Raw genomic sequence first — 15862 nt, forward strand, 5'->3', positions numbered from 1 at the left:
ATTATTTCTGTTGTTTCTTCTCTTTCTTTTCTTCTTCTGCTTATTGTTCTTCTTGCTATTATCATCTTTTCCTTATTGTTCTTCTTCTTCTTCTTATTTCTGTTGTTTCTTCTCTTTCTTTTCTTATTCTGCTTATTGTTCTTGCTATTATCATCTTTTTCCTTATTGTTCTTCTTCTTCTTATTTTTGTTGCCTCTTTCTTTTCTTCTTCTGCTTATTGTTCTTCTTCTTGCTATTATCATCTTTTCCTTATTATTATTATTATTATTATTATTATTGTTGTTGTTGTTGTTTCTTCTTCTTCTTCTTCCTTTTCTTCTTCTTTTGCTTCTTCTTCTTGCTATTATAATCTTTTCCTTATTTGTTATTCTTCTGCTGCTGCGTCCTTTCTTCTTCTTCTTCTTCTTGCTATTGGTGTCATTGCCATCTTTTTCTTATTGTTGTTGTTGTTGTTATTGTTCTTCTTCCATTATACTTCTTGCTATTGTTATTATCATCTTTTTCTGATTGTTGTTGTTGCTGTAATGTAAGCTGAAGCATGCCTGTGTTGCTGTGGCTTTAGTGTGGAACTGCATGAGCAGGGGGATATGGGGGGTGTTGGGAGTGGAGCGCAGCGGCCTGCAGCAGAGGGCGGGATGGAGCTGAGTCCCTCCCCGCCCCTCACTGACCCTCCACTCGGACACACTCAGCGAGCAACAAGCTGCACTCTCTCTCTCTCTCTCTCTCTCTCTCTCACACACCCTGTGGAATAGAAAAGAAGACATTTTAACATTTGAATCCTCGAGGAGTTTCTGCTTTTGGGGTGAGTTTTCATTTTTAAACCTCTTTCTGGCCTGAATCACAGCAGCAGCTCAGTGTGGCACCGCTGTGGCTTTTCTGGGCGACTTTTCCCGACATGCTGCAGGACAGCAGGGGATCGAGTGCAGGTGCCCGGCTGGAGCGGGGACACACACACACACACACACAAGCCTTTCTGTATCTACAGCAATTTTGTAGCTTTTATTTGATCTCACTCATGCCGAAGTCAGTTTCCTGATGAGAGAGAAAAAAAAAATATCAGCATTCTGACGACTACCGGAGGAAGTCCTGTTGGAGGACAAATAAATGGCTGTAATGTCCTCTCCTGCAAGGAGCCGCACTCAGACAGGACACACTGTATCCAGTGAGGGTGCAGGAACACTGGCGGCTTTCTACTCTCACACCGCGTTGCCAAGAAACCACAAGAGTTTCCCCTCAGTAAACACCCCGCAGTGCTGCTGGGCAACCAGGACAGACAGACAGACAGACAGACAGACAGAGACCCAACACGAGTCTTACTCACATATTTGACAGAGAGAGGCCTGTATCTGCAGTGGAAACTTTAAGGAAAATTCCAGCATTTGTGTCTAACAATAATCCCAAACCAGGCAAAATTCCCAGGAGGCATGAAAGTACATCAAAACAGACCAATAACATGAAAATCCTTGTGAAAGTAACAGAAAATCTTAGTTTCAGATTATATTCGCTCTACTTCCTGTGTCTAACAGAAACGACTAAAGGAAAATTCCAGCATTTGTGTCTAACAATAATCCCAAACCAGGCAAAATTCCCAGGAGGCATAAAAGTACATCAAAACAGACCAATAACATGAAAATCCTTGTGAAAGTAACAGAAAATCTTAGTTTCAGATTATATTCACTCTACTTCGAGTGTCTAACAGAAACGACTAAAGGAAAATTCCGGCATTTTGATATAAAAATAGTCCAGGGAAAAAAAAATCCAACTTGGCACAGAAGTGTGTATCGTTTTTAGGCCAAGGGAAGCCATAGAAACAGATCAATACCATCGACTCATAGGAATTTAGGCTAATATTAACATCGCTAAAGTCTTAAGTTTCACATCATCTGCTTCCAGGATCAGTCATGGAAAATGAAGGAAAATTCCAGCCTTTGAATATAAACACAATCCAGGAAAAATCCCACTGCGCACAGAAGTGTGTATAGTTTTAGGATCAAGTACAGCCATCAGAACAGGTTCCATCAAGGTTCCGGGTTCGAACCCAGCAGCCGGCGAGGGCCTTTCTGTGTAGAGTTTGCATGTTCTCCCCGTGTCTGCGTGGGTTTGCTCCGGTTTCCCCCACAATCCAAAGACATGCAGTTAGGTTGACATGGGGCGGCCTTGGGCTCAGGTGCCCTTGAGCAAGGTACCGAACCCCTGACTGCTCCCCGGGCGCTCTGGCGTGGCTGCCCACTGCTCTGAGTGTGTGCGTGTGTTCACTGCTTCAGATGGGTTAAATGCAGAGGATGAATTTCACTGTGCTTGAAGTGTGTATGTGATGAATAAAGGTTTCTTCTTCTTCTTCAACTCCTTGGGAATTTGGCTAATAAGCTCGAAAGCATTTTTAGCAAATATCTCCCATTTCACATGATATTTTTCTTTATTGCCTGTCAGCAATGGAAACTGAAAGAACATTTCAACCTTCTGCTGAATTCAACACAAATTGCAGAAGTGTATACACTCAACGTCCACTTTAACAGGAACTTGTTCTTGATTCTGAGACTCCTGTTCTTGGCTGCAGGACTGGAACCCAATGTGTTCTTCTGCTGTTGCATGCTGAGATGCTTTTCAGTTCACCACAGTTGTAAAGCGTTGCTATGAGTTACTATATACTTCTTGGCAGCTCAAACCATTTCATCTGGCCATTTTCCTCTGACCTCTCTTATCAACAAGTCGTTTGTTTCCATCCACAGAACTGTCGCTCACTCACTCAGTGTTTTTTTGTTTTTCGCACCATTCTGTGTAAACTCTAGAGACTGTTGTGTGTGTAAACCCTGGGAGATCAGCAGTTTCTGAAATACTCAAATAAACCAGTCCATCTGGCTCAAACCAACACTAATGCCACAGTGAAAGAAAGTCACACTTTGAGATCATGATTTTTCCCATTCTGATGTTTGAAGAAGTGAACATTCACTGAAGCTCTTGATTTGTATCTGCATGATTTTATGCATCGTGCTGCTGTCAAGGGATCGGCTGATTAGAGAACTGCAGAAAACAGCAGGTGGATGGGGTTCCTAATAAAGTGGCCGGTGAGTGTATATGGTTTTAAGTTAAAAAAAAATCTGTAACTTAAAATCCTTGAGAATTAGGCTAATATTTCTAAAGTACTTAGAAAAACAGATCTTAAGTTTAAAATGCTATTCGCTTTACTTATTCTCTAATGAAAAATTCAACCTGGTCTGGCTACCAGTTACCAGCTGACAAAATGCAGAGCGAGCTGGGTGAACTGGTAGACCAGTTCTGGTTTTGGCGAGTGGTAAGTGCTCCTAGAAAGGAAATTTTCTGATTTAGTGCTGCTACTGTAACATTATGGACAAGTTGTTTTTAAGTTTTAAACAACTGACTAGTTGGCGGGCGGCACGGTGGTGTAGTGGTTAGCGCTGTCGCCTCACAGCAAGAAGGTCTGGGTTCGAGCCCTGTGGCCAGCAAGGGCCTTTCTGTGTGGAGTTTGCATGTTCTCCCCGTGTCCGCGTGGGTTTCCTCCGGGTGCTCCGGTTTCCCCCACAGTCCAAAGACATGCAGGTTAGGTTAACTGGTGACTCTAAATTGACCGTAGGTGTGAATGTGAGTGTGAATGGTTGTCTGTGTCTATGTGTCAACCCTGTGATGACCTGGCGACTTGTCCAGGGTGTACCCCGCCTTTCGCCTGTAGTCAGCTGGGATAGGCTCCAGCTTGCCTGCGACCCTGTAGAACAGGATAAAGCGGCTAGAGATAATGAGATGAGATGACTAGTTGGCAGAGGCGGTTACCAGTTTGACCAGCTCAATCTGTGTTTTGGTAGTTGGTGTAATTGGTTAAAAATCAAATTGGATTTTTTTCATAATGGTAAGTTATTGGGGGGAAAAAGCATTCATTTCACACAATTATACAGTATGTTTTTCCCACATGATCATGTGAGTAATTTGTGCTCACATATATTAAAAAATATGAGAAGGTGCATTTCATCTATGGTAATGCCCTGAAACTCCCAATTGCGGCGGCACGGTGGTGTAGTGGTTAGCACTGTTGCCTCACAGCAAGAAGGTCCGGGTTCGAGCCCCGTGGCCGGCGAGGGCCTTTCTGTGCGGAGTTTGCATGTTCTCCCCGTGTCCGCGTGGGTTTCCTCCGGGTGCTCCGGTTTCCCCCACAGTCCAAAGACATGCAGGTTAGGTTAACTGGTGACTCTAAATTGAGCGTAGGTGTGAATGTGAGTGTGAATGGTTGTCTGTGTCTATGTGTCAGCCCTGTGATGACCTGGCGACTTGTCCAGGGTGTACCCCGCCTTTCGCCCGTAGTCAGCTGGGATAGGCTCCAGCTTGCCTGCGACCCTGTAGAACAGGATAAAGCGGCTAGAGATGATGAGATGAGATGAGACTCCCAATCGCAGTATGTGAATATGTGATCATAGTAGGTAAAAAATTTGCTGCCACCCCAAAAGAACATTTTAAACAAATGCAAATAGATAGTTATTACTGAAAAAATATGGATTTTTAAAAAAAATTATCAGTCTCTAGAAGCTCCATATTTCCCTATAACCAAAAAGCTTTCAGTTCAAAAGAGAATGGATTGTTCATCTAAGCCACTCAGCTAGGCTGGGTATTTAAAAACAACAACAACAAAACACCTAGCCAGAAATATCATCAAACATAATCAGGGCCAAATTTGAAACTTTCAAAAGAATGAAAAAGTTTACCAGGAATTAGGTGCATAATCATTTGGCGCCCGTGCAGTTTACTTGGTGTGGTGATGGAAAAGCCTTTTCTGAGAGCAACCCACAAAAAAAAAAGGTGACTGAACTTCACCAAGCATCAACTTTTTGTCAGTGGACACCTTCGGCATGGAAAAGCCCCCAAACCCAGTGTGAAACCTGGTAGTGGATCATTGATGCTTTGGGTTGTTTTGTGGCTTGTGGTCCAGATGTTTTCATCAAGATGATGACATCATGACTTTTATAATGTGTCTTAATATGAAATAATGTTATATTGAAACAGAAAGCCTGACTGCCTCTGCCATGAGGTTAAGACTTTGGACAGAAGTTTGAACGAGATGATAACCACAAAAGTCAAACGTCAAAGTCCCTCCCATTGCCAGGACCTGGTCTTCTCAGGCAGTCTCCCGTCCCAGTACTAACCAGGCATTGGTATTGGGTGGCACCGATGTCCTCTCGCCTATACAGCTAGGGTTACAGTGGGGGGCTGGTCCTCTGGTAACTGAGAGAGTTTGATTCCCCACTCGCATCTGTATTGCAGCGTGCCTTGCCAGACGGCAGCAGGTACCATTTTTATGATGGCATGACCCAGCCGTGAGCAGAACTCGCTATCTCCCAACCAAGAGGTGGACACACGAACCTCGAGGCCAGCTTGCGATAATGACCACAAACACACCTAAATGAACACAAAAATGCTTGTTGGACAGCTTAAGTATTTTGCATTGACCATTTAAGCCTTTGGATTTGAACCATGTTAAAAATCTCATTCATCTCATTATCTGTAGCCGCTTTATCCTGTTCTACAGGGTCGCAGGCAAGCTGGAGCCTATCCCAGCTGACTACGGGCGAAAGGCGGGGTACACCCTGGACAAGTCGCCAGGTCATCACAGGGCTGACACATAGACACAGACCACCATCCACACTCACATTCACACCTACGGTCAATTTAGAGTCACCAGTTAACCTAACCTGCATGTCTTTGGACTGTGGGGGAAACCGGAGCACCCGGAGGAAACCCACGCGGACACGGGGAGAACATGCAAACTCCACACAGAAAGGCCCTCGCCGGCCCCGGGGCTCGAACCCAGGACCTTCTTGCTGTGAGGTGACAGCGCTAACCACTACACCACCGTGCCGCCCAATCTGTATTTATTGTTCAAAAGAAAATCTCTGGATGGAGCACCTCGGAGATATGGGAATTGTTCATCATTTAGCACACTAACGGATGATCCATTTCTTCTTGACACATCCTGTATATACACCTGAAATAAATAATAAATACACCTTCCAGCAATAAGAAAACTCAAGGCTAGTGGGGTCTTGTATATGGTTCGTCTTCGCTTCCTAAACCAGCTGTGCGGATTTGGGTGTTCTTTTGCTCGTGTTTTGGTGTATATTTTTGACCATTTCTCCCCAAACATGCTTATTTCAGGGGCCATTATCTGCCCGTTGTTTTGACACATGTTCTTTCCGAGCTCAGCCCTCAGATAGTCTGTGCCACTCGTGTACGCTGGCAATTCATGGGCCACAGCTATTAATTAACATGTCGCAGAAACGAGCAGTTTGACTGCTGTCTCTCCGGTTAAAAACTCGCCCCAGTTATCAGCCTCTTGGTGCTGTTGTTTTTGCTGTTACTCCCTTCAGTTCTGTTTTAGTCCATCAGTTCAATTCAGTTCAGTTAAGTTTTATTCACTTAGCACTTTTAACAATGGACATTGTCACAAAGCAGCTTAATCTACTTCAAATGAAACCTCAGCTGCGTAGCTATACGTTTTAATTGTAATTTAATTGGAATATTTGGTTAAAAATAAGACTGTATTATTGACGAGCATAAATTATAATATGTTAAATCTGTTTGACTGTCTATTTGGTTGCATATTATGCTGGTATATTTCTACACACGCCCCTGACTGCTGCTATTCACAGGGCTACTGCATTTAGGCCCACTTTACACGGGGACGGTCTGAAACAAAAACGCAAAAGTCCGTTTTCGTTCTCACTTTTTTCCGCGTCTACACGACCGTTTTCAAGGAGGAAGTCTGCGTCTATACGGTGACGCATAAATGTGTGGAATTCAATTGGATGTGCATGCCAGGCGGCTTAGTGGTGCTGTGAAAGACCTCCGCTATGTCTGCACGCATGCGCAACGTCTTCCGTCTTGTCTGATCTGCACATCTGCGCCGCGAAAACTTTGACTACTCTGCCTATGGCTACTCGTGAGGTTGCCAGAGCAGCTTGAAGGTCCGTTGGATCGATGTAATCAGACATGCTGTAGCCGTTCTATATGAATGGGTGGAGCACAGAGGACGGCAGGACAGAGATCAGGTTTACAAATAGGCTTTATTGCTACACTTTTCAGTCTAACAATATTTTTAAACCAACAGAGACACACGCAACCGGCGTCTAGCTTGGGGATGAGCTTCTCTGCTCTCCCTCTTTAAATATGGCGCGGTCACTGGGAAGACACACAAACACAGGTTAATTGACATCAGGTGTAGTGATTCTGCCACTTACCTTCCCTGACTCCACCCTCCTGTCACAGACCGGCGCTTGACCACGCCCCCGCTGCCACACATGCTCTTACTATGACGTAAACGCGTACCCGACGTGAGCAGATCCGAGCAGAGTTTCGCGTATTGGGTAGTTTAGACGGATATGCAACGGGGGCTGTTTTTAACTTATCCACTCTGGAAGGCGTTTTCAATTTTTTCCGTTTTTCAGCCTCGAAAACGCCGTCCCCGTGTAGACGAAAGGCACTTCCGATAAAATATTTAGTCGTTTTTACCCGACAGCGTCCTCGTGTAAACGGGCCCTTAATTTAATTTATATTCACTGTATTTCATTCATATAAACCTACATAAACATTTTGAAAGGTATACTACCTATAGCTTATTTAAACCATTATCAACTGAGTAACTATAAAAACCTCTCTTTGTCAGGTTTATGGTCAGATTGATAGAACATTCAAGTCAAGTCGCAGATTATACTGTACCTCAGCACTGTTGAGTAGTGTTGTAGGGAAGACCACGGAAACCGAGACCAAGTCATGACCAAGACTAGAGTGTATCGAGACCAAGACAAGACCAACCCTGTGTCCGAAATCGCTCCCTACTCACTATATAGGGCACGATATAGTGGGGACGCCATTTTGTAGTGCTGTCCGAAATGATAGTGAGGATTATTTACACCCTATATAGTGCACTCAAAGTATCCCACAGTGCATCACAAAAAGTAGTGTACAATCGATGGTCACTAACCAAGCAATATATCCCATCATGCATTGCGGTCGCACTGAAAGAAATCAAATTAAAGTCTCAAATTTGATTTAATAAAAGGCACTGGCAAAGAAGAAAGTATTCAGCCTTGAAAAAAAAAACCCTGAAAGATGCAGCGAGTTTGTACTGATTAATGTGGGAAATACACTCAGTATAATATAGATTTATCACAAAAATACACTACCGTTCAAAAGTTTGGGGTCACCCAGACAATTTTGTGTTTTCCATGAAAAGTCACACTTTTATTTACCACCATAAGTTGTAAAATGAATAGAAAATATAGTCAAGACATTTTTCTGGCCATTTTGAGCATTTAATCGACCCCACAAATGTGATGCTCCAGAAACTCAATCTGCTCAAAGGAAGGTCAGTTTTATAGCTTCTCTAAAGAGCTCAACTGTTTTCAGCTGTGCTAACATGATTGTACAAGGGTTTTCTAATCATCCATTAGCCTTCTGAGGCAATGAGCAAACACATTGTACCATTAGAACACTGGAGTGAGAGTTGCTGGAAATGGGCCTCTATACACCTATGGAGATATTGCACCAAAAACCAGACATTTGCAGCTAGAATAGTCATTTACCACATTAGCAACGTATAGAGTGGATTTCTGATTAGTTTAAAGTGATCTTCATTGAAAAGAATAGTGCTTTTCTTTCAAAAATAAGGACATTTCAAAGTGACCCCAAACTTTTGAACGGTAGTGTACATGCATGTATTTATTATTTTGAAAACCCACCAGGCACGTTTTAATTGTGCGACAGTAATGACGTAAATGCCAGCACGACGGACTAGTGTCCGAAAACGTTTTTTCATTTTACCAATGAGCTCACTGTATAGTCCGCTATATAGTAATTCCCTATGTAGGGAGTAAGGAGTAGCGAACGAGTGAGCAATTTCGGACACGGCAAGTCTGTGAGGGGTTGAGACCAAGTCAAGACCAAGACCAAGGCAGGGCGAGACCGAGTCAAGACCAGGACCAGTGTGTGTGAAGGGGTGGGGAGGAATGAATAGCCATTAACAGGAAGAAAAATTTCTAATTAGCATTGAGTCATGTTACTGGTTGCATTTGAAGTAGGAAATTTTACATCCAATCCCAATAATGATGTTAACAAATAAATCAGACAATACACAGGGAATTTAGTGAAACAACCACAGTTGTGGTCTTGACCGGTTTTGAAATAAAATCCAGAGTCCTCCATATCCGAGACTGAAACAAGACCGAATAAAAATGCGGTCGATTCTGAGACCTTCAAAAAGTGGTCTTGAGTCTTGAGTTCAAGACTACTTTTTTTGATTTACGTTGGGAACAGTCAAACAAATGGAGGTGAAAACATAACCTCCTCCAACAAAGTTGGCATAGGTAAAAACTGCAGTTGTATAATTAACAGTTATTCCACGAAATCGAGTCATACATGAGCTGATAGCCGAGTTGGCTATAAGCCAAGTTGGCTATAAGTTATTCCACTCAACCTGTACGACGAGGTTGAGTGGAATAACTGTTTTATTCTATCCACTTTCACTGGATTTTGATAAACAGAGCATTTTTATTTTTTGCAAATTCGATGAATAAAAGCTTTATACAAAATGTCTGACAAAATAATTTCCGCTTAGAATGTAAACAAACCGGTGAAATGACAGTAGCAATTTGTGAAAAACGCGATAATAATAATTCTTGAAAAATGAAAAAAGATGCGTTCAAATACTTTTATTTATTCCATATTTTGATGCTTTTTTGTATTTTGGGGGGTTTGCTAATGCTTCTTTTTTCGTGTTTTTTGGTGGTTGGCAAACCAACTTAAAGTGCCATTCCACCATTGGATGTATTCTTTGGCATAAAATACAATATATTTTATGACAACATGACTAGACAGAGAAATCTTTTAGCTTCAAAATGATATATCAAACATAATTTTTTGACAATGACAAGTATATTAATTTTGCGACCAAAGTCACCTACCCTTTTAATTTCCGCGCGGTAGTGAAACGTGATGTCATCGGCAGGTTCCCCTTCTTGTGTACCACGCGTCGGTCTATTTTTAGACCAGGAAACCCCCAAAGTGAGAGAGTCATTTCTCCTCGTATATGGGGGCCAAAAAAATTGCGAAAAATTTTGAGTTTATCTTTCAGTTAGCTAGATTTATTGGTATTAGCTAGATTTATTGGTATTATTTTTATCGTGTTCTATCCGCCATTGCTGATAATATGTGCCACGTCACACGTCACGTGGTACACAAGAAGGGGAACCTGCCGATGACATCACGCGCGGAAATTAAAAGGGTAGGTGACTTTGGTCGCAAAATTAATATACTTGTCGTTGTCAAAAAATTATGTTTGATATATCATTTTGAAGCTAAAAGATTTCTCTATCTAGTGATACCATTTATATATGTTGTCAAAATATATTGTATTTTATGCCAAAGAATACATCCAATGGTGGAATGGCACTTTAAAGGTACATTACTGCCACCGACTGGGCTGGAGTGTGGAACAGGAGATACTGGGGAAAAGAATAAAAAAAAACCCAACAACTATATTCTTTTAACTATTTCTGTTTCTTTTAAACACTTGATAATTTTTGGAGGTTTTGTTTTCAAGTAGAGTTTTTATTTCGTCTTCGGTTGGTTCAGCAACACTCGCCGCCATTTTGTTTTTCTCTACTCACGGTATATGAGCTGATAGTAGTCGAGTAGGCAATCAAAGCGTGCGATTGCTCGTATCCAGTGAATGCGGATAAAATAATTCCTAATGTCAATCTTGAAAAATCATCATGGCTATCATTTTAGCTGTTATCATGTAGCCTTAAATAATATAGCTTTATTGTATGTCTTTTGTTTAGCAGGAAAGATGGGGAGCATGTATAAGGATGAGCAGGATGACTGGGTGACAGTCTGTCTCAAGTACCTTCTCTTCATCTTCAACTTCCTGTTCTGGGTGAGTCTGGAGTGAGTGTAGAGCGTGTGCTGTCTGTTTTATGCATTTCAATGTAAGGGAAAAGTGTGGGAGTTTGATCTGTGGGCTAAAACTAGAGTCAGAGAGGGTGGAAGCAAAGACTGTACAAGATCAAATCGATGTTAGGGAGTCTGAGGTGGGTTGTGTGTGAGTGTGCGTGCGTGCGTATTTGTGTGTGTATAGGGTATTCTTAAACACTGAGTGTTTAATAATAGAGCTGAGTCAAGCCCTAATGTTTCACAAAGCTCAGGGCTAGAAGAGAAATCGCTGTTAAATTGAAAGGGAGGAAGTTTGAGCGTGTGTTGATGTATGTGTGTGAGTCATTGTCAGGAGCGATGTGGGGGTAGACATACAAGTCAGTCTTTTATTTTCCCACCACCTCTCAGCTCTTGGTTCCTCTCTGCCTGCCAGTGTTTCTCGTTTCTAATCAGGCAGAGCAGCAGCTCATGAACTGGGACAGCACCCTCTAGAGTCGTATCTGTTTGTTGAGGTGTTTTAAAGGCAACAGAAAAAGCTAAGCTTGGTACGGTTTTCTAAACCCATTCGAGTGTGTACTGATTCCCTGTCATTGTCATACAGATACGTCTGTAGAAGGGAATCGCTTGGCGCTGATCCTTAGTGAAATTGAACGGCATCAGGAACAGGCTTTGAATAAATCCAGGGGCAAGAACTGAGCAGCTACACCCAGGAAATTAAATCAAACCCTTTTTAAAACAAATCTTGAAATGTCACGTATAACTCCTATGCTTTATATGAGGTGTGTAAAAATAAATCTCATCTCATTATCTCTAGCCGCTTTATCCTGTTCTATAGGGTCGCAGGCAAGCTGGAGCCTATCCCAGCTGACTACGGGCGAAAGGCGGGGTACACCCTGGACAAGTCGCCAGGTCATCACAGGGCTGACACATAGACAGACAACCATTCACACTCACATTCACACCTACGGTCAATTTAGAGTCACCAGTTAATCTAACCTGCATGTCTTTGGACTGTGGGGGAAACCGGAGCACCCGGAGGAAACCCACGCGGACACGGGGAGAACATGCAAACTCCACACAGAAAGGCCCTCGCTGGCCACGGGGCTCGAACCCGGACCTTCTTGCTGTGAGGCGACAGCGCTAACCACTACACCACCGTGCCGCCTGTAAAAATAAATAAATAAATAAATAAATAAATAAATAAAAAAACACATATTATCTGAGCTTTGGGTATTACATCATGCTAGTTTTAGCTATGCAAGAATAAAATACATTATTGTTAGAAGAAAGTAATCTGTGACACAGTGCTGTGATGGTGTGATCCTGTTACCATCCTGAAGTTGATTTTCCAATAACAGCACATTCTGAAGTGTTTTTTTTATTCTTATATCACAACATTCGCAGTAGCAGTTACAATTTACACAACCCCGTTTCCAAAAAAGTTGGGACAAAGTACAAATTGTAAATAAAAACGGAATGCAATAATTTACAAATCTCAAAAACTGATATTGTATTCACAATAGAACATAGACAACATATGAAATGTCGAAAATGAGACATTTTGAAATTTCATGCCAAATATTGGCTCATTTGAAATTTCATGACAGCAACAGATCTCAAAAAAGTTGGGACAGGGGCAATAAGAGGCTGGAAAAGTTAAAGGTAGAAAAAAGGAACAGCTGGAGGACCAAATTGCAACTCATTAGGTCAATTGGCAATAGGTCATTAACATGACTGGGTATAAAAAGAGCATCTTGGAGTGGCAGCGGCTCTCAGAAGTAAAGATGGGAAGAGGATCACCAATCCCCCTAATTCTGCGCCGACAAATAGTGGAGCAATATCAGAAAGGAGTTCGACAGTGTAAAATTGCAAAGAGTTTGAACATATCATCATCTACAGTGCATAATATCATCAAAAGATTCAGAGAATCTGGAAGAATCTCTGTGCGTAAGGGTCAAGGCCGGAAAACCATACTGGGTGCCCGTGAGCTTCAGGCCCTTAGACGGCACTGCATCACATACAGGCATGCTTCTGTATTGGAAATCACAAAATGGGCTCAGGAATATTTCCAGAGAACATTATCTGTGAACACAATTCACCGTGCCATCCACCGTTGCCAGCTAAAACTCTATAGTTCAAAGAAGCAGCTGTATCTAAACATGATCCAGAAGCGCAGGCGTCTTCTCTGAGCCAAGGCTCATTTAAAATGGACTGTGGCAAAGTGGAAAACTGTTCTGTGGTCAGACGAATCAAAATTTGAAGTTCTTTATGGAAATCAGGGACGCCGTGTCATTTGGACTAAAGAGGAGAAGGACGACCCAAGTTGTTATCAGTGCTCAGTTCAGAAGCCTGCATGTCTGATGGTATGGGGTTGCATTAGTGCGTGTGGCATGGGCAGCTTACACATCTGGCAAGACACCATCAATGCTGAAAGGTATATCCAGGTTCTAGAGCAACATATGCTCCCATCCAGATGACGTCTCTTTCAGGGAAGACCTTGCATTTTCCAACATGACGATGCCAAACCACATACTGCATCAATTACAGCATCATGGCTGCGTAGAAGAAGGGTCCGGGTACTGAACTGGCCAGCCTGCAGTCCAGATCTTTCACCCATAGAAAACATTTGGCGCATCATAAAACGGAAGATACGAGAAAAAAGACCTAAGACAGTTGAGCAACTAGAATCCTACATTAGACAAGAATGGGTTAACATTCCTATCCCTAAACTTGAGCAACTTGTCTCCTCAGTCCCCAGACGTTTACAGACTGTTGTAAAGAGAAAAGGGGATGTCTCACAGTGGTAAACATGGCCTTGTCCCAACTTTTTTGAGATGTGTTGTTGTCATGAAATTTAAAATCACCTAATTTTTCTCTTTAAATGATACATTTTCTCAGTTTAAACATTTGATATGTCATCTATGTTCTGTTCTGAATAAAATATGGAATTTTGAAACTTCCACATCATTGCATTCCGTTTTTATTTACAATTTGTACTTTGTCCCAACTTTTTTGGAATCGGGGTTGTAATATATTAATGAACATCATTCTTTTGTTGTGGAAAGTCTGTGAGACAAATTAGTTCCAGTTATCATTTCCATTATAGCAGCTATAAACAGGCCTCTCTTGAGGCTAATAAGACACACAGATTGTCTACTTTTCCAAGAAATCAGAAAGTTCAGACGTCCCTGTGTTGGAAAACTCACTGACTGACACTAGAGACTTTTTCCATAAATGTGAAATAAACATAATCTTCAAGGAAGCTTCACTATATCAACAGTTAGAGGGTTTTTTTCTTAATAGCAATACTTTTTTTTTTACATGCCTTTATTATGAGTCTTAGATTAAGGTGAGTGTTTGCCATACAAGTCCCTATGAATGAGCCGTTTCTATAGAAATGATCATTTATTCAATTGAACATAATAATAATAATAATAATAATAATCAGTTAAATTTATATAGCAATAGGTATATAACGAGGAAGGCCAAAGAGGAGATACATGGATGTGGTGAGGGAGGACATGAAAGTGGCAGGTGTGTATATGTGTTTATATATAGGTTTGGAGAGATGGAGGTATGCATTGGAACGAAGAGGAATGAAGGTGAGCAGTAGCAAAACAGAATGCATGTGCATCAGTGAGAATGGGGATGAGAGTGTAGTGAAGATGCAAGGAGTAGACGTAAAGAAAGTTGGTGAATTCAAGTACCTGGGGTCAACTGTGCAGGAAAATGGGGGCTGCGATATTGAGGTGAGAAAGAGAGTGCAGGCAGGGTGGAGCAGTTGGAGAAGGATTTCAGGAGTCATTTGTGATAGGAAAGTCCCAGCAAAAGTGAAAGGTAAGATGCATAAGACAGTAGTGAGACCAGCTGTGATGTATGGATTGGAGACCGTACCCTTAACGAAGAGACAGGAGGCAAAGTTGGAGGTGGTGGAGTTGAGGATGTTAAGGTTTGCGATGGGAGTGACGAGGTTGGACAGGATAAGGAACGAACACATCAGAGGGACAGCACATGTGGAGAGCTTGGGAATTAAGCTAAGAGAGATGAGACTGAGATGGTATGGGCACATCCTGAGAAGAGATGCAGAGCATGTTGGAAGGAGAATGTTGAGGATGGAGCTGCCAGGCACACGAAAACGAGGAAGGCCAAAGAGGAGATACATGGATGTGGTGAGAAAGGACATGAAAGTGGCAGGTGTGGTAGAGAAGGATGCGGAAGACAGGGAGCAATGGAGACGAAAGCTTTGCTGTGGCGACCCCTAATCGGGAGCAGCCAAAAGAAGAAGAAGAAAAGAAGCTAAATTTATATAGCACCTTTCATATACCCAAGGTCGCTTTACAACTGGGGGGGGGGGGGGTCCACCAGAAGGAGGTTAGGATAGGATGTCATTCCAATGGTGTAGCTGCCACAGTCCCACCAAATGGTGCACGAAAATAAGTCCCACACTGACTGCACAGATGCTGCCGCGCCACCGGGCAACATCGCTTGGAACACCGCGCCAAGCACAAAAGCACCGCCGCACAGAGCGGTGGATAACCACGATGTTAAAAGAGCAATGAGCTCACTGCAGCCCATAGTGAGGAGCACAGGCATCACCCACAGCGGACCAAGGCCTGGAGGGAACCAATGCCCAAAACTGGGTCCGGAGCTACGCCACAACTGGTGGACAAAACACTCAAAACAAACATCAAACTACACAAACACAAAAAAGAAAAACAAAATGGAAACTAAAATAAAAAGCCGGCCGACGAGGGCCTTTCTGTGCGGAGTTTGCATGTTCTCCCCGTGTCCGCGTGGGTTTCCTCCGGGTACTCCGGTTTCCCCCACAGTCCAAAGACATGCAGGTTAGGTTAACTGGTGACTCTAAATTGACCGTAGGTGTGAATGTGAGTGTGAATGGTTGTCTGTGTCTGTGTCAGCCCTGTGATGACCT

At 42.6% G+C, this 15862-nt stretch overlaps 1 protein-coding gene across 4 annotated transcripts in view; it reads left to right on the plus strand.

Moving 5' to 3' along the window:
- Window positions 1-612: 612 nt before the first annotated feature.
- The window catches only part of tspan11 (tetraspanin 11), a 91878-nt gene continuing 76628 nt past the window's right edge, over window positions 613-15862 (plus strand). Inside the window, exons 1-2 of one of the 4 annotated variants that reach the window (XM_060903680.1) lie at window positions 613-802; window positions 10839-10933. In XM_060903680.1, coding sequence (XP_060759663.1) covers window positions 10847-10933 — 87 coding nt within the window. In that variant the 5' untranslated portion in view covers window positions 613-802; window positions 10839-10846. The remainder of the gene's footprint in view (window positions 803-10838; window positions 10934-15862) is intronic. The other 3 variants (XM_060903679.1, XM_060903683.1, XM_060903681.1) reach the window with 3 other exon arrangements.

The sequence above is a fragment of the Neoarius graeffei genome, chromosome 21, assembly GCF_027579695.1.
Source record: "Neoarius graeffei isolate fNeoGra1 chromosome 21, fNeoGra1.pri, whole genome shotgun sequence".
NCBI classification, from domain to species: Eukaryota; Metazoa; Chordata; class Actinopteri; order Siluriformes; family Ariidae; genus Neoarius; species Neoarius graeffei.